Source organism: Crocodylus porosus, unplaced genomic scaffold (assembly GCF_001723895.1).
Source record: "Crocodylus porosus isolate Cpor-Errol unplaced genomic scaffold, CroPor_comp1, whole genome shotgun sequence".
In the NCBI taxonomy this organism is placed as follows: Eukaryota; Metazoa; Chordata; order Crocodylia; family Crocodylidae; genus Crocodylus; species Crocodylus porosus.
Genome location: NW_017728916.1, coordinates 16,618,621 through 16,644,800, shown reverse-complemented (window position 1 = coordinate 16,644,800; position 26,180 = coordinate 16,618,621). Strand labels below are relative to the sequence as shown.

At 40.3% G+C, this 26,180-nt stretch overlaps 1 protein-coding gene across 2 annotated transcripts in view; it reads left to right on the top strand.

Annotated features, from left to right (window-relative positions):
* PCDH11X (protocadherin 11 X-linked) overlaps positions 1–26,180 on the top strand; it is a 1,248,873-nt gene that overhangs the window by 544,682 nt on the left and 678,011 nt on the right. For both annotated transcript variants that reach the window (XM_019536469.1, XM_019536468.1), the window contains one exon: positions 11,850–11,921. In XM_019536469.1, the coding sequence (XP_019392014.1) occupies positions 11,850–11,921 (72 nt within the window). The remainder of the gene's footprint in view (positions 1–11,849; positions 11,922–26,180) is intronic.

Below are 26,180 nucleotides of genomic sequence, written 5' to 3'. Positions count from 1 at the left end.
TGGGGATTTCCAAGCAGCCAGCTCTGAGAGAGCCCACCAGTCAGACTGGCAGAGCTGGATAGAAAACATTAATTTTAATTTGGGAAAGAATTATGGAAACTTTAGGTTTTGTAATATTTGGTGAGGATGGAAGGGGGCAAATTTCAGAACCTTGAAATCCTCTTTTTGCCACTCACTCCTACTTACTAGTATTGTTGAGTGGTGATGATCAAATGGAAATTTCCATTAGAACTTCATAGATGACATTTGATATGGCCTGGCAATGACTGTTAAATTTCTGTGATTAATAGACAGAACATGGTACAAATGCATTGTTTTTCCCCAGTGGAATGGCAGGAAGAACTTCCATTATTCATCTCTTTTCAGCATAAGGCTGACTTGCATCTTTAAGCAAAGGAGAAAAAACAAGGAGAAAGGGAAAGAAATAATTGCTTCACTACTACTTGATTTTTTGTTAACTTGCTCATGTACATTTGTATGGGGTTTTTCACAAGGCAGTTATCTGAGCTGTGTATTAAGATTTCAATCTGTATTCTGGACACATGGTGTTTCTGTTAAATGTAACAATAGATTGGAGAATCTTCTGAATATATCTGTCTATATTTGTAAATAAGGTTAGATTCACTGAGCTATTGCAAAAAAACGCTTAGTTTTATTTTTCACAAGCTATACTGACAGAGCCCACGGGACACTTTTAAGTTAAGTAGTGCAATATATCTATTCCATTTATGAGCAGCAGGAACTCATCCTTGTCAGCTCCTCAATGCATTGCCCCATTTGTATTTTCTTTACATTACACAAGGTCACATGTTTGCGTTCTGCATAAATGTGACACAACAGGTTTGAATACATGCTTGATACATTGTTTCAATTAGGCCTTTGATAAGGGAAAATTAAACTTCCAAATGTACTTCTGTAAAGCATGAGGGATTATTCATTGGGGGGTGCCCATCCTGGCTCACTGTTACAAACTGATACCACCTGAAGAGCAGCCTGCCTTATTTATTTCACTGCTTTAACTAAGGATAGCTGCTGGCTTTGGAGAATCAGCAAGGTGGTCCTTGTTAACAAGATAAATACATTTAACGTTCACATGCATTATTTCTGATTTCTTCATGGTGCCAACTAGAAGCAAAATAATTTTCAGTTGCAGGACTAGATAATGCCTTCAGGCACAGCCCCAAATAATAAATGATCTATTTGCTAAGCCCCTTAGATGTGAGTAGTGACTGATTACTCTTTGTAGCTGGGGGTTTCTCAGATCTGATGTCTGAGACTTCTCAGGGCACCAGGACTGCACAGCCCAGCTTTGTAGAGCCCTTGAGTCAGCATCTTATCCTCCTAAGACTCCCATTGCTTCTTCTCATAGTTCCCATAGCCTGTGGGAACTCTTGTTTTCCTAGTTAAATGCCTTAGGGGCTATGTGGCAGTTAAGCAATGAGAGATAAGGTTATGAAGCATGGGAATTAGCAAAGAAATTTAATAAACAAAACATTTTCCTATTAAAAGTCACAAGGGAGTTTCAGATCTGTTGAAAACAATACACTGCTGAGCACAATCCCCTCACCCTGGCTTTGTGAGTCTCTGATTTAAAAGCAGGCAAAGTTCCTTCTTCAGTGCCTGGCAATAAAAAGGCTTTCCTGCTTAGAGGGGGTTTATCTTTTAAAAGCAGACTCTCATCCCTTTTTCCCTATGTGCTTCAATCTGGGGAAATTCCAAGCTCCCGCTCTCCCTTTCAATTTCAGACAGGTTTCTATGTACGGAGTCCATTTAAAAATCAAATGTCACACCAGTAGCAATCCCATTATTCCCAGGCGTTGTTCAAAGATGATAGTTCTAAATGTCTTTCATAATTAGGGTCAGACACAGAGGCACCAGACCCCTAGCACAAGAGTGATATAGCACTACAGCATGACTGTTACTATAGGCTGAAGGTCACTATCAAGGTAGAATTAAGAAATACGACTTGGTTTTCACAGTCAAAACAAAGGCATAGGCTTAATTCCCAATATGTCACAAGGTTTGTACTATGCTTGTTTTTGTACATCAAGTTAAGTTGACATCTTGATGACAAAACATTTTTAACTCAGTTTCTTTCATTCCTAGCCCTAATGTGACCATTTACTGCTGCCCTGCTTAGCTTTGCTAGAACTGAACATTTGCACTTCCTTACTTAAAAAAAAAAAAAATCTGCACATAGGATCAGATTCATAAAAGAAACAAAACCAAAGCTTCAGGTCCATCAAAGCCTGCCTACAGTGTTTGTCACCTTTGAGGGCAGGAATATTCCAGATTAGTTTTCCCTTCCTAATGAGTAAACATATTTATCAACTTTTTGGAAAAATCAAGTTTACCGTGGTGCATTTTGTTTAGTTTTGCTACACTCCAAAGCTTGAAAAATAAAACCATGTAAGCCATTCTTTCCTTGAAATAACTGACATTATGGATTCCCATTCAGACCTCTGCATGCTGGCCAACTTCTGGCTAGTTCCAGCTGGCTCAGATGATTCAATTATAGTTTATCAGCATTAAAGAAGTTGTGCAGTTTTTAACATTTTGAACCTTTGCCCAGTTCAAATTTTGTACTGATGAGAGAGACACTATAAATTCCAATTTTAAGCCACAAAAGACTAGGTATCTGTATGGTGTAATTCACTTGTTCTGTGGAGAAAGAGGACAACCACAACAAGCACCCTTAGTACATGTATTACTTCTTTGCTAGTCAGCTATTTAGATATTCAGACAGAGATAGGTGTAGATGCTCAGGAGCCTGCTGTCTGCATGCCCCTCAGAAAGTACACTATGAAGAGATTAACAAGATATTCAAGTTTTACACAAAATGTAACATCAAGAAAAATATGCCAGAGTTTTAAAGCTTCATAGTTTTGCAGGCATGTGCTTCATTATTTAACATGACACTTTGTCAGATTCATGAGTTGGATTTATGTACATTTATATTCCTTTTTTACAGGTTCAGTAGAGCCAAGGCTGCTGAAACAGACTGTTTGATACTTACATTTTTCTCTGTTTTGCTTACAGTAATAATACCCTGGCATGTAATATCACATTAAAGTACTTTATATATGCAAACACTTTCAAATCAGAGCATTTAAAATGGGAATAGGTTATCATCTATCACCACTGAAATATTTACATTCACAACGATGAAAAATGCTCTGTTATATTGTACCGTTAAGAATAATTTTTTGATTTCCTTTTGCTCATTCCTAATTAATCAAAGCTACCCAAACCAAAAAGACTACCCAAACCATGATTTAAAAAATCACAAATTTCTCTTAACTGCTGGGCATCTGCACTTAAAGTATGTTAGTAACTAGGTATGGACTAAGTGAAAACATGAAAAACAATGTCTGCTACTTACTCAAAACAGCACAATAATAACACATAAACCAAACCAAACAAATGCCTTATGATAATGTATTTGCTTAGTTATTTTAAAATACTGAGACACTTAACTGGTAACTGTGGGACAAATCTGAACAGTTCTTATACATAACATTTTGAGATGCCTAGGACTATGAATTATTCTTTAATAGCACACCTGGCTTCTTAGAAGTCAAAGGCTTTCATTTGCAGTAAATAATGCTACAATTAAGGCAATAAGAATGTATTTTGACATTCCTATCCCTACATATTAAAACTGGTCTAGCAATTTCAAGTGAAAGCCAGCATTCATACAACAGACTATACTCAGAACTATGCAAAATCTTGGAATTTGCTGCCTTTAGACTCTTGGTCATTGGAGTTTTGCTGTTAGGGATTTCATATGATTATTTTTATTTTCCATTTGTCCCAGTGCAACTTTGGCAAAGCAGCACTTAGTGTTTGAAAAGTATAACTGCAGCCTCATATGGCTGCTGCACTATTGTATTTTATCTGAATCCAATAAAAGAGCATAAACACTAACAGCAATTATAAAGCCTTGTCTAGTGACTTCAGTGAGGCTTTGCTTCTTTTTTACAATAAGTATTTCTGATTTACAATTAAAAGTATACATGTGAACTTGTAAGATTAGTGCACATTTTAATTTTTAATACCACATGCAGTATCTGACATTTCATTTGGGACTCAGAGAAAATCCTCTCTCTCAACATAAAACCAGTAGGATGCAATTAAGCTAAAATTGCCCATGAAATAGATACATTTTTCTAGTAATGTTTGGTATCATTTTTCCCAAATGACCTAGCCTCTTCTGATGAGATGTTTGATCATTGGATCTTGAAATATAGATTTGGTTTCTTCTTATGATTGGGTCTCTTTATAGAACCATTAAGAAAAAGAATTTGCCACATGAACATTCACCATGAAGGGATTTGCTAGACCTGGGTAAAATGCATTGTTCTTCTATGGATGACCTCTTTGCACAGAATGATAGTTTTATCCTTCTCTACATCATTATGTTTGCTGTGGAAAAATCCTGCTGTGCTACATCATAATAACATGTAATCTTCTTGCTCAGTTTAGCTGAGATTTAAGGAGCCTCTGTTCATGGAAGCAGTTTTCTAGTCTGATCTATAATTTACCAGAATCAACCTAGCAAAAGAGCAAGAGGCTTTATAAGAGGGATACAAACCTTAAAACTCTTAAATGAAGATTAGTTTAAAGTTTTACAATCCAGCATAGAACCATCTGGCAAATCTCATGTCAGGCTTTCTTAAACCTCTGAGCTGTCCTAGTATACTTTAGTCATTCACCTCTCCTCCAGACTTCAATATTTCTCAGTCCCTATCATTCTCCTGATCCCTTTCAGTGCATGCATACACACTTTACTACTCATAGACAATGAAATAAAAAAAAGAAAATAAATATATTGAAGGTCTATTTTCTAAAGTACTGGGCACAACGACTAAATTGATAGCACTGGAGACTGTGGATACTAAGGATCTCTGAAAATAATTCCTAAAGCTGGCTGCCCGACTGTATATTCACCAGGTGATTTATTGCATCTTTGAAGAGGTAATTGCAAGATAAAAGGTGTCTGTTGGCAGAACCATTAGAATCTTGCTGGGTTAAATTGTGGCTTTTGAGGCCAATGATGTGTAAGGGAGGGGATGGCTGCAGGGGGTGTATCACCAAAAGCAATGTCAGGAGGCATTCTGTTACTCATGTATGTAGAATGTCCTTGCCTGGGGGAAAAGGATGGTAGTAACAGTTGTAGTCTGTAACTAGTTGCACGTTGTGCCAATGCTGATTCTGGATAGCCAGTCAATGTGGGAAGTTGTCTGTGACCCTATTCTACATTGTTCTGGCTTTGGGAGGGTAAGGTGGGGCAAAGTAGCTGATTTTTGAGCTGGAGTATTAAGGAATTAATCAATAATCTATCATTCCTGATCTGCTGAAGAGACCAAAATGTAGTATTTAAGAAACAAAGATTCTGGACTCACTGGTAAAGTCTTAATTTCAGCTAGTCCTTATCTTTTTTAATGCCTTTTTCCTACAAACACTGATTTCTTCTTTTGTTTTTAATTCTTGTTCTTTGTTCCATGGTGTAGAACATAAAAAACTCCAAAAGGTTAAAAGAGGACTCTTGATATAAACTTGTTAGCATGCATAATCTCCTCCTCTGACTTATAGCAGTCTTTCTGTTTCAATCTGATGATAAAGAAGAGAAAATCAGTAAAATTAGTACAGATGTTTCTTGATTACACCCTGTGCTGGAAATATTAGTAAACAATGTAAAGTTTTAGACTGAAGATGCAGATGGCAAGGATGTACTTTAAAAGTCTTAACTAAAATGTGTGGGGAAAATACATTTTACAACATCTACAAGTGTTTGTAATTGTCTCACAACTAATATGCTGCTTTCAAAATATCTCTTTGGGTACATCTACACATACAATTAATGTACCTCAATAAATTCTGTTGCAGTTCACACTGGAGTCAGCTGTTCCCAAGCATTGCATTTTCAGCCTGATGCGAGCCTGAGGCTGCTCTGCCCAAGCTAAAACTGCTGTAGTCCTAGTCACCATCCACACATGCTTTCTGCACAGTAAATGACTCCGTCATATGATGGTACTGTCCCCAGTGGTATCAACTTATGGTGGAGTTAATTAATGTACTGCGGCCTAATGCTGGCACACATGTAGAATAGATAGTGACACTTTATTGCAAAGCTAACTGGTCAACTCCGCAGTATAACACACATGTAGATGCACCCTTTGTTTCTTAAAACTCATTTGAAACATTCAGTACTTAAGCTTGAAAATAAGAAGCGTTCTGTAATGTGCTGGAGTGATACATTTTAACTCGGGCATTCTTAATGCTGATGTGGCAATTTTGAAAGGCACCAGAAAAATGCATCATCTTATCTTTGAATTTCATTCTGGTTTGATCTCCTTAGAGCAATCAATAACCATTAACGTTATTGGTAATAGAACCCTTCTGGATAATTTCAGGGTTTTTACAGAAATCAAAATACATTAAACAAAAACTCATGCTGCAGGTTTCTCTTTACCTCCAATATATCAATAAATCAAAGTTTATCAAAAAATCCATTCCTCCTTAGGAAAGATAGATAAAAAGAAGGCAACTCCCAGCTGTGTACATCTTCCTATTTTGTGTATAAAAGAAGAAGAACCTTAAGACCTGTATCCAATTTCAAATTAGTCAAAGAAATGATTCCTCATTTACTATAGTAACATTTGGGAGGGGAGATAACATGGCCCATTGTAAATAAATATAAATGGCCCTGCACCTGGGTTGCATATCCAGGTATTGTTACCACTAGTTACTAGAGCTTTTGTTTTTAAATCATTTTACTCTGGGTTAAACCAGCAGACAGAACAGTGATTAAAGCAGGAAGGCTTCAAGTGCACAGAAAGATTAAAGCAAAAACAACATGTTTAAGGAGAACTGTAACATTTCCAAAATACATGCATCTGCCCGCAATATCATTTAAAATACATTTAAATAATTTCTTCCTTATAAATAAACTGTATTACCATTTGGAGTGGCCATTCCTTCTTTTAGACAGATACAGCCCAGAAAGTAGACTGAAACTATTCAGTCTCAATCTGTCACAGGAAGGAGAATCTCAGTGATATCTATGATCCAGGACACATGCTGTGAAATGAATTAAGCAAGTACAAATTTTCTAAATGAGAAATATTAAGCTGAGGCAGTAAGGGATTGAATATGGGATTGGAATGAGTAACTAATTCCTCAGTGCTATCCAGGCTGCCATGAACTGTCTGCAACTTTTGACAAGCCTTTCAGCTCTGCTTTAGTTTACTGATCTACAAAACAGGTGTAATGTGCTTCCTTTCTGCCAGTGGGTCTCATTTAAGAGAAGGAGCCTCTGGGATTGTATTGAAGGAGCGATCTTTGGAGAAGTCGTGTTGCCTCTTGCCAGCTCTGGGCATGGCAGGCATCAGAACTATACTGTACTTGCATTAGACACTGCTGATGTTTTAGACAGTGTAGTGTCTCCTCTCTCATACAGTTGCAGTACTAGAGTTGCTTTGTGGCATTAATTGCTAGAGCTTTCACCATTCCAGGACCTGAAAATTGTTAATGAAGTTACACCTGCAGCTCTCCCCCAAGTTCCTGCTTTCTGCTGCTACTAAGAGCTTAGCCAGTGCATCACTCATGACTGAACTACAGTGGTGTTATTGCCCTTTAGCAACCCCATGACACTTTGGGCAAACCTTATAGCTAAAGCAGTGAGCAGCTGGGATTGGTCTGCAGTTCTAGTGGCTACCAACAGAGCCCACTGGCTCTGCAAAGGCAGCTGCCTGTTCCCATGAGGGATTCCATTCTCTAGCCCTTGGGAAGGGAGGGGCTGGAAGGTGAACCGACTGGGGTGAAAGGCAGCAGGACCCAGGGCAGTGCATGGCCCTACTCTTTAGCCTTTGCACTGCTTCCAGTCTCTTGGAGAGGGGTAGGGAGGGAGACTCAAGAAGGGAAGAAGAGACCCTGGAAGAAGAATGTTCTGGGGTAGCAGTGGGGTAGAAGAAGCAGGGCAGGGACTGTGCCTGCTCTATACTTTTGGGGTGCACGACGCTCTTCCGATCTGTGGGGGGGGCAGGAAATGGCTGGTGAGGGGAAGTACATTTCCTCTGTCCTAGTTTCTTTTGTGTATTTCTCAATGAAGTTCCTGAAATGCACTTGAGCGGCCAGGGTCAGCCCTCCACTAAAGGGGTTACAGATCAGATGACCTCTCCTGGCTTTTTGCATCTTGATTTTGGACTTGCAGGAGTTGAAGTGTCATTATTTCCTGTTAAGAGGTAAGGGGTAACCAGATGGTTATGACCATAAGCTTTAACTTTTGGTCTTAAGGGTGTCAAGTGTGTAGCTGTGCTATGAAGGGGATCCTTGTCCACAAGTCAGTCGCTTTAGAACATTAACACCCCCCCCCCAACCCTCTTGTCCCCAAAACCCAGACAGAAGGAGCACAGTGAGCCAGTCCCCAGGCCAAGGGCATAGGTACAGCCTGCTTGTTTGCTGTTTCTAAATTCTTTGTTATTTGTTGTATTTTATTAGTACAAGTGAGCCAAGTTGCAGACTCTAGCTGGATTTGGAGCAGGGAAGGAGAAGAATGATTGAGAATGAAACTCCTGTTGAAGAGTTGTGCTAGTGGGAGAGAAGCAGGATAAAGAGCTACAGAGGAGAGCACTGGTTTAAGGGTCAAGTGGTTAATGATAGGAAGTGGGAAGGTTTGCCATATCTGCTGCTACTCTTTGTATGGAGTGGAGACAGTGTGGATCTCTGACCACAGAATCAGCTGGGAGTGATTACAATGTGTTTAGGCTCAGCTGTAGCTGCTTGCCTTGAAGAAGGTCCCTTTTGGCCTCTAGTGTTCACAGTCTGCCTTTGCAATTTTTTGTGTGTTGTTCAGAAAAACTACAGAAGAGGTTGCCTGGTGCCACTTAGGCCTTTTTGTGTTCAGGTGAGAACTCCTTCAGCCTGTGTCTCTCTTCTGGCCTAAAGACTTCTTCAGTCTGACCTCTACAAGCTGGCTGACCTCTTCTGACTACTGCTGTTTGTTGCTGCGTAGGAGAGATTGCAGTTCTTGGGTTTGGTGCCCTGGCAGTGTATTGTACAGGATGCCACCTGAAGGTACAAGCTGAATCAGCTCAGGTGGTAGTTGGATAGTTAAGAAAGTATCTCTATGAAGTTTCTAGCATTCTTTTAAACATGCAGTGAACATAATTTATGCTAAAAACATGCTTGGCTGTCAAAGAAATTGTAATTGGTGCATGTATAGGAGCTCAGGGAGCTCTAAACTGTGCTGATGAAACGATAATGTAACATTCAGAATGAAATCAATCATTGTATCTTCATCTCATTAGAAGATAATTTTCTTTTGTGTATTATGTGTATTAAGCTTAAATTTCAGAGGAAGGGAGTAGAGGGAGAATAAACAAAGGACTCTGAGAAGGAATTTACCCTGTTTCTTTAAATCAGTTTACCAGAAGCTTGGTAAAAAGAAATTGGGAGACACTGAGGGAATCAGGCTGTTAGGGGATGCTACTTATTTCAAAAAAGTTCCTTGATCTGTGTGGGAGGGAAGCTGCTTTTTCTGTGACTCCTTGCCATTGGCATGTAAGAGACCTTTTTCTTCCTTATGATTTAAAAAAAAAACATTATTTTCTCCTTTGCAAGAACAGGGTCATAGTCAGACTAAGAATCTGAAAGGCATCAGACAGACCAGACAGTTTGACAAACAAGGAATGTCTAGCTAAATAAATAACAAACATTAATATGACATGTAGCAGTTTGTGGGTATGTATGGTTAGCCATAAACTAACCAGTTTGGGTACAGTTTGTAGTGTCTATGGTGATAAGGAATTTGGTGCAGACTGGTTACCTAGCTAGTTTACCTGGGAATGTCATGAAAACACAATTTCCATATTAAATATGTGGAATCATCATTTCATATTGCCTGACAATACCCCATTAAATAACCAGTTGTCTTCTCTTGTCTAGACAGAATGGAAAGCCCCTGATATTGCAGAATCTCATTCATCACCATGATCTGAAGTACTCAGAGCAGACAATATTATGGTATATTATAATATGTCAGTAGGCTCTCCCTTTATATGATATGCCTGAGCCTCTTGGATAGGATGGGATATAAGTCTAAACAAAAAATAAATAAACAAAGCTGTCAGATTACATTACCTTTCAGATGTTCCCAAAAGATGGATATAATAATAAACTATGCCACATTCATGAGCTTCTCGGTGAGCTTCACAGAAACATGTAATCCCCAAGGCTCCAAGGAGGTACCAAGAGCAAAAGATTTTGGTTTGGAAGTCATGGTTCTTGAGTCCTAATCTTTTGCTTGCACTCCCAGATCAATTCAGTTTCTTTCTGTGCGTAGTCTGTGGTTAATTTATGAACCATCACTGCCATTGCAGTACTGCTAAATTTGATCTCTGTCTTGAACAACTTTACAATGTGTAAATAGAATTCCCTGCTCGAGGACAGTTGTACAGAGGAACGTAAAAGGAGAAAATGCACAACATTTATTGATAGAACTGTTGTTAATGAAGTGTGTATTATTTTTCATGTTGTAATAGCATACCCCTGGGATACCTTTATCAATTATTATTGGTATATCAGTTACTGTATGTGGATAGTTATATTTATTTTTCCATGTAATGCTTCTAGCCAACATTCATCTTGGCTTTTCTACTTTTATTCAAAAAATGCTAAGTGCCCTTCAGGAAGTCAGATGATGTGTTATAATTTGCCAGATCTAATGTTCTGTAGTATAAAGCGAGAAGCTGCTCAAAATAGGTAGTGACATGTTAGTGTTATGAAAACCATGATGTATGTTATTTATCTTAAGACCAAGTATATGTGGGTAGGCATAATACATTCACACACAACCTTAGCAATAACACTCTGGTGTCTATAATGGTACCTCAGTCCCTATACTCATAAAATCTTAAACATGTATCAGCAGAGTTGAGCAATTACACACATTAGCAAGTTTGCAAGGTGGTTTGGATAACTCTGGGGAATTTAACATGAGTCTGCAAATATAATTCTTTAAGGACTCCTTAAAGTCATTTGATTAACATACTTTTGATTTTGGGTCAGTCTTTTCACTGCTTCAGAATATGCTGAGTTTAAAGGTCAATGAGTTATTAAACTGCACATCCTTCCATGCTCCTGTTGTAAAGAGCTTAAAAGAAAGTCAAACTCTGTCAGCTAAAAGCATGAAAGAAACCTCAGTAAGATTATATTTAAAAACACTTTTTTTTTCCCCTTTGGGTTTGAGATTTTAAAGCATCACACTTAAACTTTTGCACCTGCCTTGTAGTCATCATATGTCCTGGATTGCCAGAACATGCATCATAGACTGCATTCTCTAGTGTGGACATGGAATTTAAAGTCAAGCACATCTGGATTCTGCTACAAATTCTGTCACTGCGGTGGTGTTACACAATTTTCTATGCCTCTTTGCCTCAGTTTCCCCATCTGTAAATACAGAGTTGCACAAATAAAAATTGCTTTAGAAAATCAAGCGTTTTTCCTTTATAACTTATGGTATCATCAAGTGGAGAGTTTCACACAGCAGTAAAAACGCTTGGACAAGGGTAGTTGTCCAACAAACCAGTTAATGTTGTCTCGTTGTCAGGCTGTTAAAGTGGTTTGTTAAATGAATTATAAAAGATATTCATAATATTTTCTGGAAGAATGAGTAGTTCTGATGTGTTATCAGTCAATTGTCTCGTGTGTGTGTGGATATATAGATATGTATGTATATCTATCTATCTATATAATATAGTTATTTTTGCCTTTTAAGAATATAAATATTAAATGTCAATATGTTTACTGAGCAGATAATCTGACACTTTTTTCCCTCCCTCCAAAAGCACACAAAAGAAGTAGGAAGACTGCAAACTCCTTTAAAAGAAACAAGCCTGGAACCATGGACCCAGCCCCAGGTAGGCAGGAACTCTGTTGCTAGTAACTAGTTTTTTTCCTCCTCTATAATATTATTTTTCGTAAATCTTATTAATGTCAGGTTTGGGACTCTAAAGAAGCACTAGCTCTATTATATTTAGGACTGCATTCCTTAAAATACTTATTCTTTAGATTCTGCTCTTAAATTCCTGTGCATACTGTGATTGGTACTGTTTCTAAATTAACTCCTCTTAAGAACTGCTATATCTTTTTCCATAGGAACAATATCAGAATGACAAAAACTTTGGTTCATAAAAGTCATGAACTTACTCTGTACCTAAAACCTATCTTTGTAGCAGGGTTCAAAATAAGCTGGGGACAAAATATGTAAAACTAAATCAGTATCAGAATGGTGTCTAAGGCAATTATGAACAGCTTGTTAGCTTGTGAGTTAGTTTCTATTTAAGTTAGCAGAATGACAGCTTGAAGGGAAGACTTATGAATTTGAAATATTAACTTTGAAGGACCAATATTTTGACTCACTAGAAAACAAGTATTATTTAGTCAATTTGGAAGACACGGAGATGGATGAATGGGAATATTGATATACAACATTTATTTTTACAAACTCAAGACTGCTTGATATAATGTGTAGCTCGGGGTGGGCAAAATGTGGCCCACAGGCCAGATGCAGCCCCCCAGGGCATTCTATCTAGCCTGTGGGGCCCCTAAAAAATTTAGAAAACTAATATTTATCTGCCCCCAGCTGCCTGTTATGCGACCCTCGATGGCTTGCCAAAACTCAGTAAGCGGCCCTCCACCCAAATAATTGCCCACCCCTGATGTAGATCTTACTTTGTTATATTTACTTGGGAAATTAACTACCATATTTACTCAGATCCAAGACATGCTGATAAAGGAAAAAAAACTTTGTCTTGGATTTGAGTGCCAGCTCAGGCAGGTGGCTGCTCTGTCTCCAACCTGGGCCTGAGGCCAGAGTCAGAGTTGAAGCTGGAGCCACCATTTGCTCTAGACCAGAGCTAGAGCTACTGTTGCCACTGCTGTCTGGAGTTAGCAACCATGAAGTCTGTAGCAGCTATGGTGGGTCTGGGTCCAGAGCCACTGGCACAGGTCAAGTGACAGACTGTGGTATGAGTCTGGGAATGGGTGGTGGCGCAAGTCTGGGTGTGGGCAGCACATTGATAATTTTACATGTATAGAATTTAATTATTGAGGAGTTGTTTTTAATTCAAAGTCATTTTGGATTCAGGTAAATTCAGTCGGTCTAATTTGTTTATTACTTTAACCTTAGTAATTTAGAGTCGCTTCTTTTGTTTCTCTCTTACATGTTAGTGCTGGTTTCATTCATGTTTAAATGTGAATGGGTGGGGGGAAAGAATAAATCTCAATAACAGCAGTACTGCTGGGCATCCTGTAGTCTTTTGGCATGTGGAGGTGAAATGGGGGCCCTAAACTGAAGTGGTGGGTTTTAAAAAAACATTGCTTCAATAGGGCTGATTAAACCCCCATGTCATGCATACACCCCACTGACTTGCCTGCCTCTCTGGCAGGGAATGGAGGGCGAGCTGCTGGTGGGTGGAGCAGTCCCTGGACTGTGGCGGGTGGGGGCTGGTGCTTCTCTCCACAGAAGTGGCAGCTCTCCTCCCTGCCCCCCCCAGGAGGCACCCTCCTACAGGCACTCAGCTTGGGTGGTCCCAGAAGGCACCACTAATATTTATAGGGAAGGATGGAGGGAGGCACTGGGCCCCCATGCAGCTCAGGCAGTCTATGGTGGGGGGGAAGGAGAGGGGATCAGGCTCACTGCTTTTCTTGGACGGAGCCTTCCTTCCTGGGCTGCTGCCAGGCTGCCTGCAGGACTTCCTGAAAAGCCCCTGAGCTGTATGGAGCCTGGTGCTTCACTCCATGGCTGTAGAGGCAGCAAACTAAAACTCCTCAAAGGAGTTTTAGTTTGCTTTGCCCCAAGTCATTTAAGGTGCATTACGCCACCAAATTTCCTAGAGCGGCTGGAATTAATGCACAGTATGCTGCCGAGGCGTGCAAACACCAACACCATTAAAGTGGTGCAAAAGCACTTAGCTCACTTTAAAGTGTCATGCATACACACCTCTCATTTCGTCTACACACAGCCTTTGTGATTTATACCTGTAGGAACTTGTTATGCTACTAACACAAAATCTCTTTGCACTGAGGACTTAATTTTTACTAAGAAAACGTACAGACTACTAGCACCCATGCTTGCTTTATAGGTACACTTCAAGAATGTGCAGCAGATTTAATGTGAACTAAGCAGTGGAGCTCAACTGCAGTGTTCTGAATGGTGCCTCTTATTTTGCACATTTTTACAAGGGCTTTTATCATTTACCTGAGGGGTCAGTGGCAGAGTATCTAAATTCTCTCACAGTTGAACCAGATGTGATGCTGAAGGCCTTTCCAAGTTTACCTTTTCCTGTAAATGGGTCACTCAGGATGGAGAATCAAAGGTGTGGGGTCAGCCTCATTGATCCTCAGACAAAACTATAGCTATGTCGGCTTGAAGAGCCATCCAGGCTCTGACAGACAATTGATCTGTGCCTAGGGTAACTGGTATGCCTACACACCAGCCATAATTTAGCACGTATGCTTCAAGGGACATTAAATTTCCTGTTTGTGATTCTGTAGCTACTTGTCTCAGATTAGGAAAAAAATCTTATTTTGTTTAATAGCTACGTGAATACATGAAGAACATTAGTTTTTCCTTGGTTTTAGCACTGATAGTCCTTACTTAGGGACTGTGGGTTTTTTTTTTTTAAGACATAGTTGTTAATGGTAGTGGTTTCTGTCTGTTTGCATGGATGGAAGAATTGTAATCAGAAAATATAAAACTGCTAGGTCCATTATTTTAGCAGAAAATTAAATTAGTTTTTAATTATTTTCTGGATGCAATTCAGGCCCTTGTAAATCCCTCTCTAGATATTATGAATAAAGTGAGTAAAAAAATTCATAGTATGGATAAAAACTTTGTCTGTGTGTATGAGCAACAGGCAAATGATACAAATGGTGTCCATAATACACACTGATATCCAACTCTAAAATAAAATGAAATATTTAAAATTGAACACTTTGAAAATATGAAAGGAAGAGGCAGCTGTCAATTATAGGAGGGTACTGTTTATATGGTGTGTACTTATTTTCTGAATGGGGTGCTCCATAATTCTCTTGTAACAGCTACAAAATATTTGCTAATCTACTTGGGCTTCTTATTCAGAGTTCATAGCCAGTCACTTAACAGAATGTGTTTTATCAACAAAAGAAACTAAACCAAATAGCCTGGAGCAAGGCTTCATGTACAGACACTGAAGCAAACACTACCACATCTGTACTGTAGCATGAGGAAGTAGAGCTACGGGTGGATACCAATGATTGGAGACTTTTGCAAATAATGGCTAAGTACAGGCAGTCAAAAAGCCTGGGGTGGAATTGACCTAATCTTCACAGGTTTCTGTTAGATGCATAGATTGGACCATTAGCAAATGAAACTCGTGTTAACTTTTTGGTTGGGAAAGGCGGGCAGATGTCTGCACTGTCCAAGGCCAGAAGGTTGGGGGATACTCCCATTCTCCTCTCAGTTGGCCATTGCTGAGGGCAGCTGAGTCCAACTGAGTGGAGGCCATACTTAACTGGCTGCCTGGCACACATCCCAAATCCCCAGATGCTTGGCTGTCAGCCTCAGGGAGGATGGGAGATGGAACAGACATTCTCCCTAGCCCCAGGATAGTGGAAGTTGGGAGAGAAAGAAACAGATCCTCCTGCCTGGCCCTGGGATCCCGCACAACTAGGGTCTGCCTATCTGGGAGAAGCTCCACACCAATGGGGTTTCAGTTTTGCCTGGCTGGGCCAGTCTGGCCAGCCCTGCCCATCATGGGGCACGGTCTCTGACCCACAGGCTGGGAAATAGAGCTCCCTGTCCTGATCTTAGCCTTGATGAACTGAGGTCTGTCCAGTTGAGGTCCAGGGAGCTGGGACCTGGGTGGGAGGCTCCATTCCACTGTCACTCATCAGAGACACCAGCTCACAGTGGGTGAGACTGGGTGATCCAGCCAAGCCCAGTCAGGTGGGGAGCACCTCTGCTGTACTGGGCTTCCCCCAGGGGGGCAGATCCCAGCTTGGGGGAAGCCTGGAGCCAGGGCAGGGGACTCCATTCTCCTACTTCACCCCCGCTGCCCTACTGAGCTGACAGGTGCAGGCAGGACACAGGTTGGGGAGCAGAGGCTTTGCTGCCTCAGCTCTATGACAATTTGTGGGTATCTCTGGCCCAGCTCAGCCAGAGCAAAGTAACACTGGCAGAGACTAGCCCACCCTGCAAAGGCAGAAGAGCGTGAGGGTTAGTGGAGGAGCGCAAAGCATCCTGGGATGCTGGGAGATTGCAATGTAGCTTGTCAGGAGGGGTTTAAAGCAGAAGTTCAATACACCAATCTAAGCTAAACTAATTAAAGCTGATATACTACCTGCATCCAAGTCTCTTTTAAACCAGGTTCTGCCAATTTTGAAACCAGGCTATGTTCATTGAACTTCAGTTCTATTTTCAACTGCTTATACCAGGTTATGTGTAATATCTGTACCTAGCCTTGAGGAAAAATAGGGTCTTTTAGGGGACTGTCTTGAGTTGTTTCATGCTTCCTCATGAGTTTTATTCTCTGAAACCTCTTCCTTAGAGATTCCAGCTAATTACAATAGAATTTTTATAGAGACCAAAGAGCTTGTCAGTTTGAAAAGGACAGCTGAAATATAACTGGGGATTTACATTGTCTTTGTTTAACTGTTATTTGATGTTTAATAGCTCAATGTTACGCTATACTGCAAGGCTGGAAAGGACCAGCTAGCAAAGTCACAGTTTTGTGTATCTGCTACACAAATGGTCAAAATCTTTTACTCCACACCATGGCTTCTAATTCAGCTAGTTGTTTTGTGCATCACCCATTGAACTCTCTGAATAACAGCTGAACTTTCCCTGATGTTGCCATGTGCTTTATTTTACAATATTTTGAAGAGCAATTTTTACAGTTAAGAACATCATGAAATGGCAATGGGATGGTACCTGCCAAGAGGAGTCTGTCCTGAGCTTATTCAAGCTGTATTTAAATGTTAAAATAACAGTCTCGGTTTTTGTAGGCTGAACTTTCTAGTAGGAAGTGGGGATGGAGAGAAACCATGAACTGCAAGCTTAACTACAAGTGATAGTGTAATATTTTCCTACTGAATTTTAAAGAATCACTTTGTAATCTTGGAGCAATGGATAACAACATCGCTAATCCAATATTTTAACAGTAAATACATTTGATGATGGGAATTGCTACACTAATCTTATATCCTGCCACAGTACAGTTAAGAAATCCACAGGGGTTTTACTAATCAGTTTTCATAAAGTAAATCAAGTCATGTAATTCTTGTGCACTGTAAATGGTCTGTAGCTGCAGACAGATGCAGGCACAGAATTTTTGTTCTTTCTATGAGAGTTTGCAGTCTAACCTGAGGTTAACAGTTCCTTATTCAAATCCATAGTAGAAAGTTTTTGGGGAGAGAATCTTTGAGTCTTTCCAGAGAGGTACTCCAATATTGGGTGAGGGTAGAGTTTGCATGTGTTGTTTTTGGAAGATGTGATGTTCCCTGACTAGCTGCTTTTACACTGGAACACACAAAGAGGGAAATATACTCCCTGAAAGGAAAATATGAGCCCTACTAAAGCTACTTCAGACAACACATTGCAGACTATTAGTACTGATACCTTCTCCAGTCTGTTAAATGGAACATCATTGTGTTTCTGTGCACCCAGGATATTTTGTTCTGCTCTCAGTTAGGTCCTAGATTTGATATGGCACCTGTGTGGTTCAGAATAAAACATTTATTCTACAAAGTCTTAAAAAAAAAAGTAGAAAATGTACTTTATAGAAAAGTAAAAAACAAAGACATTATTGCATTAGGTAAAATAAAAACCGTCTGCTCTAAAGACTAGTAATAATTCTGCTTGCTTTGGTTATCCTAATCTTCTATGTTCAGTTTCCTTGAACCTGAAGACTAAGGTTTTTACAAAGTCTGTACATACATAATCCTAATGTGCCTTGTTTTCTCAGCTGGCTACTGGACCCTTTATGTTTCTAAAATAATGAATGACAAATGAAGGATGAAGCTTTGTTCTTAATCCACTATTTTGTGCTTAAGTATTGTACCCCATAAATTACAGTGTTCTTAGTCATCCAAGACAATAAATATTTTCTAGATGTCGCTTGGCTATTTGCACTATTTAGACATTTTGAGTACACAAAATAATTTAGCTGATGCTTTAGCATACTTGCAATGCAAGATGCATCTAGAAATTAACAGTATTTTCATATTAAAAACAGAATTTATATGTCATTTTACATGGTAGTTAAAAGGTAGTGACAATTTTGAATTCAGAAGACGGCAGGATACAGCCAGAGTCTGCTCTTGTACAAGTTTATTTGGTTCTGTTGGAAGTAAGATGGTTGTTTTGGAAACAAAAGGTAGTAAGAGGTCATAATGTATACCACTCTGATGGGGCTGGGGGCTGGTGTAGGCTCTGCCGGCACTGGGGAACTGCTTCACTCCCCAGCCCTGATGCTATGCGCCTTCTCACTCCCCAAGGCGATGCAGGGGAGCGGAGCAGTCCCTCGTCCCCGCCTCGCCTCAGGGAGGAGCTGCTGCCTGCCCTGCATGAGGAATGAGGAGCTTACCTTCATCTGGTGGCCAAACCCTGCCCGCTCCCACCTGGACACTTACTTTGGGACATTCACTGGCAGACCGCGCTGCGCCGAAATGGGAGGCGGGACTGAAGTGGCGCGTTCATGGACTGCTACTCCTTAGAGGGAACATTGCTCTGGATGGGATCAAAGTGGCACATATTTTAACAAGTGGCCTTTACTTAAACTTGAGAAAGTAAAAGCTGTTTAACTCTCTCTCTCTCTCTGTGTTTGTGGGGGGGGGGGTTGGGGGAGCATGGGAAAGGGGGCTTTATGAGACCCAATATGAGTTAAACTGTTACATTCCATTGAAATCCTATTGGAGTTGTCCTGAGTCATGGAAATCTTATTGGAGTTGTCCTGAGGCATGTCTGTCCCATTTGCTGACCATGCTAAAGAGTGCTTCAGTGAAACATGGCGTATCTGCTTCTTGCATGCTAAACTTAGGTTCTGAGAACATACCAGTCTCTGTCTTTTGTGTACTTATTGATATGCTGCTGTGGCTGTTCTAAGGTTATTACATTACATCCTTTTCTGGTTTTATCATACCAACAGCATGCATGCTGTTCTTCAAAGCAGGACTTCCTAGCATGGTCGAAAGGGCATGCAGACAGATGCATAGGTGTTTTTGAAAAATGTCTGAAAAGACTTGATTTTTATATCTCCCAGAAATTCAAACTAATTGGATGCTAATCTGAAAAATTCAGTCCAGTAGTCTTATGGGAGAACTGAAAATAATAATAATAATTAAAAGCCTAATAAATTACAGTTAAATACAATAAATTTGGAAAGCTGTTTTAAAATATGATATTGATAATATTATCATGTATATGATCATAGACAGTCTAATAGGTATTTAATCATCCTTATAGTAGCTGGTGTGATTATAAATGTACATGTGTGTGGCTATCCATGAGAGGAGGCACCTGTCCTACTATTTCACTGTAGCTTTAATTCCAGGTAATGATAAAGAACCACGTTGTAACATCTAAACTCAGTTAAATTGGCAAAGGATGGGTTTGATCCTTAATCATTGTGTTTTTAGTCTGTTCTGTCTAAAACTTTAAAGCTTTTGTCCTTGTACTTTTCACTTTTTAAATTACAAATAAAATAAAATAAAGACTTCCACTAACTAATGGTATGGTTATTCAGGTGTCCTGTCCTCCCCTGGTATTCTTATTTAATTGATGTGTTGACTTCTAGAGTACTGGTTCAGACTTATTTCTTTTCAACATGATTATTGCTTAAAATGCACTCAATGACTCAATTAGCATCCACTCTAGAAGTGCAGTTTCTTATAGCGTAAGATGCTTTTCTGAGACTAGTTTTGCCATTGTATGCAAGCACTAAAAATTGGTCATTTTGAATAGGTTTCTGTCAATATCAGCAAAAACACCAGCAACAAAAAGAGACAAGGGAGGGAGTTATGAAATCACGAGTCTTCTGTGAGCACTTAACTCCTTATTGATTTTGGCAAGGGAGGCCATTAAGTGGGGGCGGGGGTTGGGGGTAGGGAGGAGGGGAACCCTATTTCAGTTCAAGTTTTTATTTAATAGTTTTTCAGACCAGCACATAAATTATATATGATGAAAAATCCTGTCCCATTTCAGCTGAGCCACTTCTATTATAAGCTGTTATGGGCTAATTAAAATAAATGAGTGTTCTATTCAGTCTCCATACAGTTTGCTTATGGTGCATCTGCTTTTACAATTATGAGACTTCTTCTCCAATTTTCTTGATGTAATCCATGATATAAACTTAAAGCACTGTATTGTGAAAGAATGCAAAGAGGCCTAAGAATAAACAGTTGTTCTTTTGCTCAGCTATTAACTCCATTCCCTACATTTTGCATGACTCTGGGAAAGTCCCCATATGACATTTGTCCACAAGGGCATGAGTAGCTCCACAGTGTGAAAAAACGGGCCTATTTTTTTTTCTTTTCTTTTTCTTTTTGGGGGGGGGGGTTGGACATGAAACTTTGTCAGATTATTCTGTTCATATTCAAAAAACCCAGATTCCAGCTGCCTGCCTTGGAAAAGTGGGAGACTAAATGTTGCAGTCCGCAGCTCTTTTAATATTTAGAATCTTTAGTATTTTTACATAACTAACTTTTATAAAACATCGTCTTCCCTTTCACCAGCTATGTTGTCTGCTAATTTAATTGTTGCACATTGTGCGTCTTGTAAAACTTCTGTGCGTCAGAAGCCTGGAGAAGACAGCAGGTGCAAACAGTGGTATACGTGGAAAAAGAGTTGTTAGCAGTAGGAGAGCTCCCCAACAGTGAAGAATTACCTTGAAAAAATGAATGGTTAGTCCAGAGTTCTTCTAGAAAGAATGAATGTAGTTGGGCACAAAATGTCAATGATCAGCTTGTAACTGGGAACTGAGGTGCTTTGTGTGATAAAAAGCTTTCTTCTACCATCTACTGCTGCATAACATTGAAGAAATACTGTTATATGGTGTGGCTTTAATGCATATATTATCATCAGAACAAAAATCATAATTTGCACTGTCATTGAAACATACATGTATCTGCATTATTTGTACATGTCAAGTTTCAATGTAACATTTAATGGGCTACACCAGGCTCATATAATAGATGAATTGCATTTCTCCAGAATTTGCTATACACTTTTTCTCTCAGTGTCTACTGTACCATCTCTCTCCAAAACATTACCTTGTCCTGCCATCAGTTAAAAAAAAATATTCAAAACCAACAGTTAGAATGAGCATAGTTCAGTGTTGACACTGGTCTTTATGGATGGAGGAATATTTAAAAATGCCCCACTTAAAACAAGAGCTCTATCAAAAATGGCTCCTAGAGGAGAGGGTGGGATTTTGTTACCTGTTTTGGCTACTTGCTTAAATCCTATAAAATGCATGACAGTAGGGTATTGCATTGTATAAAATGTTGTTAGTATATCTAAGTTTAACTCTTTAACTGTGTCTTTAGTACTTATGAATAATAGACCTATCTGTACCAAAAACAGAACAAAACCTGGGGAAAAAATAAGGCCCACTGGCTTCAGCACTAGTCTTAAAGCTGGGAAACTCCTGTCCCTGCTACAGATTCCACAGACTTCCTTTGTGTCCATGGAAAAATGCATAAGCTGTTTTATGTTCACTTCTCCATCAGTCACGTTAAGAAGATGGTGAACTTTTCAGACCCTACAATAATACTTTGATTGATAGAATATTAACCCATGTTTTAGGCCAGGTCTAAACTAGGTGTATGTTGTTACTGTGTTAGTAAGTAGCAGTGTGCTCCTAATATGGATGTAGGTTATGCTGGGTAACTGCACTTTTGTTGGAATGACTTCCAAGCCTTGTCCCCTGAGAGTAATAAGCTAGACAGCAAAAATGCAAATATAACTTGATCTGCTAAGCTCTTTTTATGGTGCAGTGCTGTTTATCAATAATCAAACTCAGCAGATGTACTTTATGTTGAAAAAAGTTTGTTTTTAAACAAGGCCTATTTTATACTTCCTTACTCATGTTACTTGAACTTCAACTTTCTTGCCTGTCTCTGTGCACAGGGAAGTGCCATTTGCAAAGGTGCCCTGTTTATTTTTGTACATCTACGTTTACATATCTAGCTTGAAACGTTTCCCTAGGACTTTTTGCCAGTTCCCACTAAACTGGCCTCGCACAAAATTAGTTTCTACAACTTTGTAATTCACAGTCCTCAGTTGCCATGAAAATATTACCTTTTGGGAGCCTGTCAACACAATATCTTTATGGATGGATTTGGACCAGCAATCAGATATTTCACAGGTGAGTTGACTACAACTGAGCTGCTTGCAGCTATGTAGTCTGTGATAATTGGAGCATGGTGATAGTCCTAGGGAATGGTGGAGTGTCACCTGTCTTTTTTTTTTTCCTGTTATACAGCACAAGTTACAGTGGGGAAAAAAGCAGTTCAATCATTCCCTCCTTAACTCTACTTTTTGTTCATGAAAATGGGTGGGTAGGTTAAAGCTGGAAGCCTAGTAAGTTGATTAAGTTGAACAGAATAATACTTTAGGATTTATATTAAAATAATCCAGGTAGAACTTCTTGGATTGCATCCCATGTTCTATGCTATTACTTTGTACCTTCTAGCATGAAAAGACAGAAAGGGCTTATGAACTAACTAGTCCCAAACAGCTGGTTGTTGGATGTAAAAGCTGTACTTAAAACTTAGAATAGTTTCTAATTGGCTATTATGAATTTTTTCTAGTTAGTTTCTTATGCCAAGAACCAGTTAAATTAAACAATGTACAGTATTTATGTCTTGTAATCCAATATGAGTGATAAAAGATATTAATAAAAAATATGCTTGATGACTAACTATATCCAGCATTTCCATTCTCTTCTGTTGCTTTAGCTTTTCCCATCTCATTTCTGCCTCTTTTTCTGTATTGCCAGTTGTAACACCTGATCCCTTCATTGATCCTCTGGCATATGCTAGCTGTAATTCTCTCCCTCTGGATTTTTCTTGGCAACTCCTGGTATGTCAAGATCCATAACTTGCCACTAATTACAGTGGATTCCAGTCATTTACACTCACCCAACTTTATCTTTCTGTTCAGCAATTTGTTTTGTAAGGTAATGTGACAAGGCTCTGAACTCTGCCTGGCATTCTTAATTCTGCTGGGTTTTCCTATAAAGATATTTTTGTGCATACAGCCCATACATGTGCACAGATTTGTCTGTTTAAATAAAAGTCTGAGATAATTATTCTTTAGAGTCTGTTCCATCTTTCTTCCAATTCAGGATTCAGCAGCCTCATGTTTTATATTAAGTAATAAAATCAAGAGATGCATAGAAGTTTTTTGTTTCCTTGCTGGCGGGGGGAGGCATTGCTGAAAGAGTAGAAATTATAGGGCTTTGCCTGTCTTATGACTAGGGATCTGGGTTTTGCAGTCATCGTGGGGGGGGAAAAAGATTAAATCTGAATTTTCTCCTTTACGAAAGAAAACAACAGAAAAGGTGCGTTTCCCCTTGTAAGCTGGCAGAGTTCCAGTCAGCAAGGGGCTGGGGGCAGCGGGAGGTGGGTGATCAGTAGGGGTGTGCGAAATAGACCATATTTGATTCGGATTTGGCCCAAATCAGGAACAGTGATTTGATTAATTGATTCAGATCACTGTTCCCAATTCAATTCTGCTGAATCCGAATCTGAAGATTCTATGTTGATTTGGAGAATCAGCAATTTGGACATAGATACAGCTTTAAAAGTTTTTTCTACATACCTTAAGGTACCAGGTGTGGCTTGTGAATGCTATGATGCTGGGGCAGATGGACCATCCCAAAGGAGTATGAGGAGCCCCCCTGTGTGCTTGGTGGTGAACCCAGAAGTGGATCAGAACTACTTCTGGTCCATTTCTGGATCCATCACTAAGTGCACAGGGGGGCCACCCACACCCCCCTGGCTTGGTGATTGGTTGCAGAAGGACCCTGGGTGCCCCCCTCCCCAGAACCAGGAAGCACCAGTTGTTGAGCTGGGGGGGATTGGGGGGCCCCGATGCACTCCCTCGCAGACCCAGAAATGCTTCTGATCCACTTCCCGGTCTGCTGTCACATGCACTGGGGAGCCTGTAGCTCCTGTGGGATGCTCCATCTGCAACTCAACATTCAAGAGCCACCTGGTACCTCAAGGTATGTAGAAAAAACATTTAAAGATGTGTCTATATCTGAATCATTGAATCTCTCCAAATCGATTTGGAGAGTTCTGATTCAATTTGGAGAGATGAAAGGGTCTCCTGATTCAGTTTGAATTTGGAGATTAGGCCACCAAATTGGGCCAAGTCTCCACTGAATTAATTTGGGGACCGAAGTTTCACATAGCCCTAGTGATCAACAGGAGGTGCCATATGTATGTTCATGCATATACATGCACATGGCTGCCAGCCAGGCTGGAGATCAGCTCCCACAGGTAAGTCTGGCAGGTGGCAGAATTGAACCCCCGTAGAGAGGGAGAAAGGGTGTTGGGCAGACCGAGGCTGCTGTCACTGCGCAGCTGGGCCAGTGAGTGGGGCTTTGAATCATAGAATCAAAGGATTAGAAGGGACCTACAAGATCACCAAGTCTGGTCCCCTGCTATGGGCAGGAGTTTATTAGGCTCAAATGAGCTCAACGAGGTGCTTATCCAGTCACTTCTTGAACACCTCCAAGGATGGCGACTGCACCATATCTGCTGGGATTGTGTTCCAGATTCTAGTTACCCTTATGGAAAAGTTTTCCTTCTGCCCATCCTAAATTTTCCCTCAAGCTTGTGCCCATTGGTCCTTGTTCTCCCAAGGGGTGCCTTCCTGAAGAGTTGCTCCGTGACGTACTGGTAGGCAACTATCAAGTCACCTCTCAGTCTTAGATTCATAGTCATAGATGCTAGGGTCAGAAGGGACCTCAACAGATCATTGAGCCTGACCTCCTGCCTGGGTAGGAAAGAGTGCTGGGGTCAGATGACCCTAGCCAGATGCCTATCCAGCCTTCTCTTAAAGACTCCCAAGGTAGAGGACAGCTCCACCTCCCTAGGAGGCCCTGTCCAAATTTTGGCCACCCTTACTGTGAAGAAGTTTTTCCTGATATCTAGCCTAAATTTGCTCTCTGTCATTTTGTGACAATTGTTCCTTGTTACCCAAGAGGCACCCTGGTGAACAGAGCCTCTCTGACCTCTTGCTGCGACCCTCTAACAAATTTGTAGGTGGCCACAAGGTCACCTCTTCTCTTTCTCAGACTAAACAGGCCCAGTTCCCAAAGTCTCTCCTCATAGGGCCTATCCTTCAGGCCCCTAATCACATGGGTGGCCTTTCTTTGTACCCTCTCGAGCTTATTCATATCCTTCCTGAAGTGTGGTACTGTACTCCAGCTGTGGCCTCACCAATGCTGAATAGAGAGGGAGAAGCACTTCCCTGGGTCTCAATATTTGATTGTGCCTGGCATGGTTTATAAACCTCTTTCAGATACCATTCTTGATAACAATTTTTCCAGCCTCAATAAGCAAACCACAATCCTCTTATCTTTGTTTGGTATGGTACTGTGGAACTGACAGGATAAATCATCTGCATTCTCTGCCTAACCAAATACAAGATCTAGAATATCAGGGCAGTCCTTATCAGTGAATTTAGGATCATTGTTTTTAGAACCTGGACCACATCCAATGCTGTTTCTGGTTTTTTTGAGACTCCCCATTAGACAGTGCCCTTTCTGTCACTGACCATTTCTGGCACTGACACTGACAGTACCTGCCACTATTCTAACATTTCAGAGGCATAAGCAAACCAGGACTCGGGAGCCTCTTCACGCGGTTTGGATCGCGACCCTCCAGAAAACATCTTCAGCTTTCCATCTGGGGCTATGTCAAAATCAGGTTGCAAAATTTCTTTTAATGTCTAACCCAGGCCTTTTCCCATACCTCAGGAGTCCCCATGGTTGGCACTGTGGCGGGCCCGTAGGGGGCGTTCCTGCGTTGAGCCGCCCACCTCCCTGCGCCTGACCACCTTCCAGGCTCCGAATGCCTCCCTAGGGGCGCCTTATGCTTGGCCGACCCCTCTCCCGGAGCACACT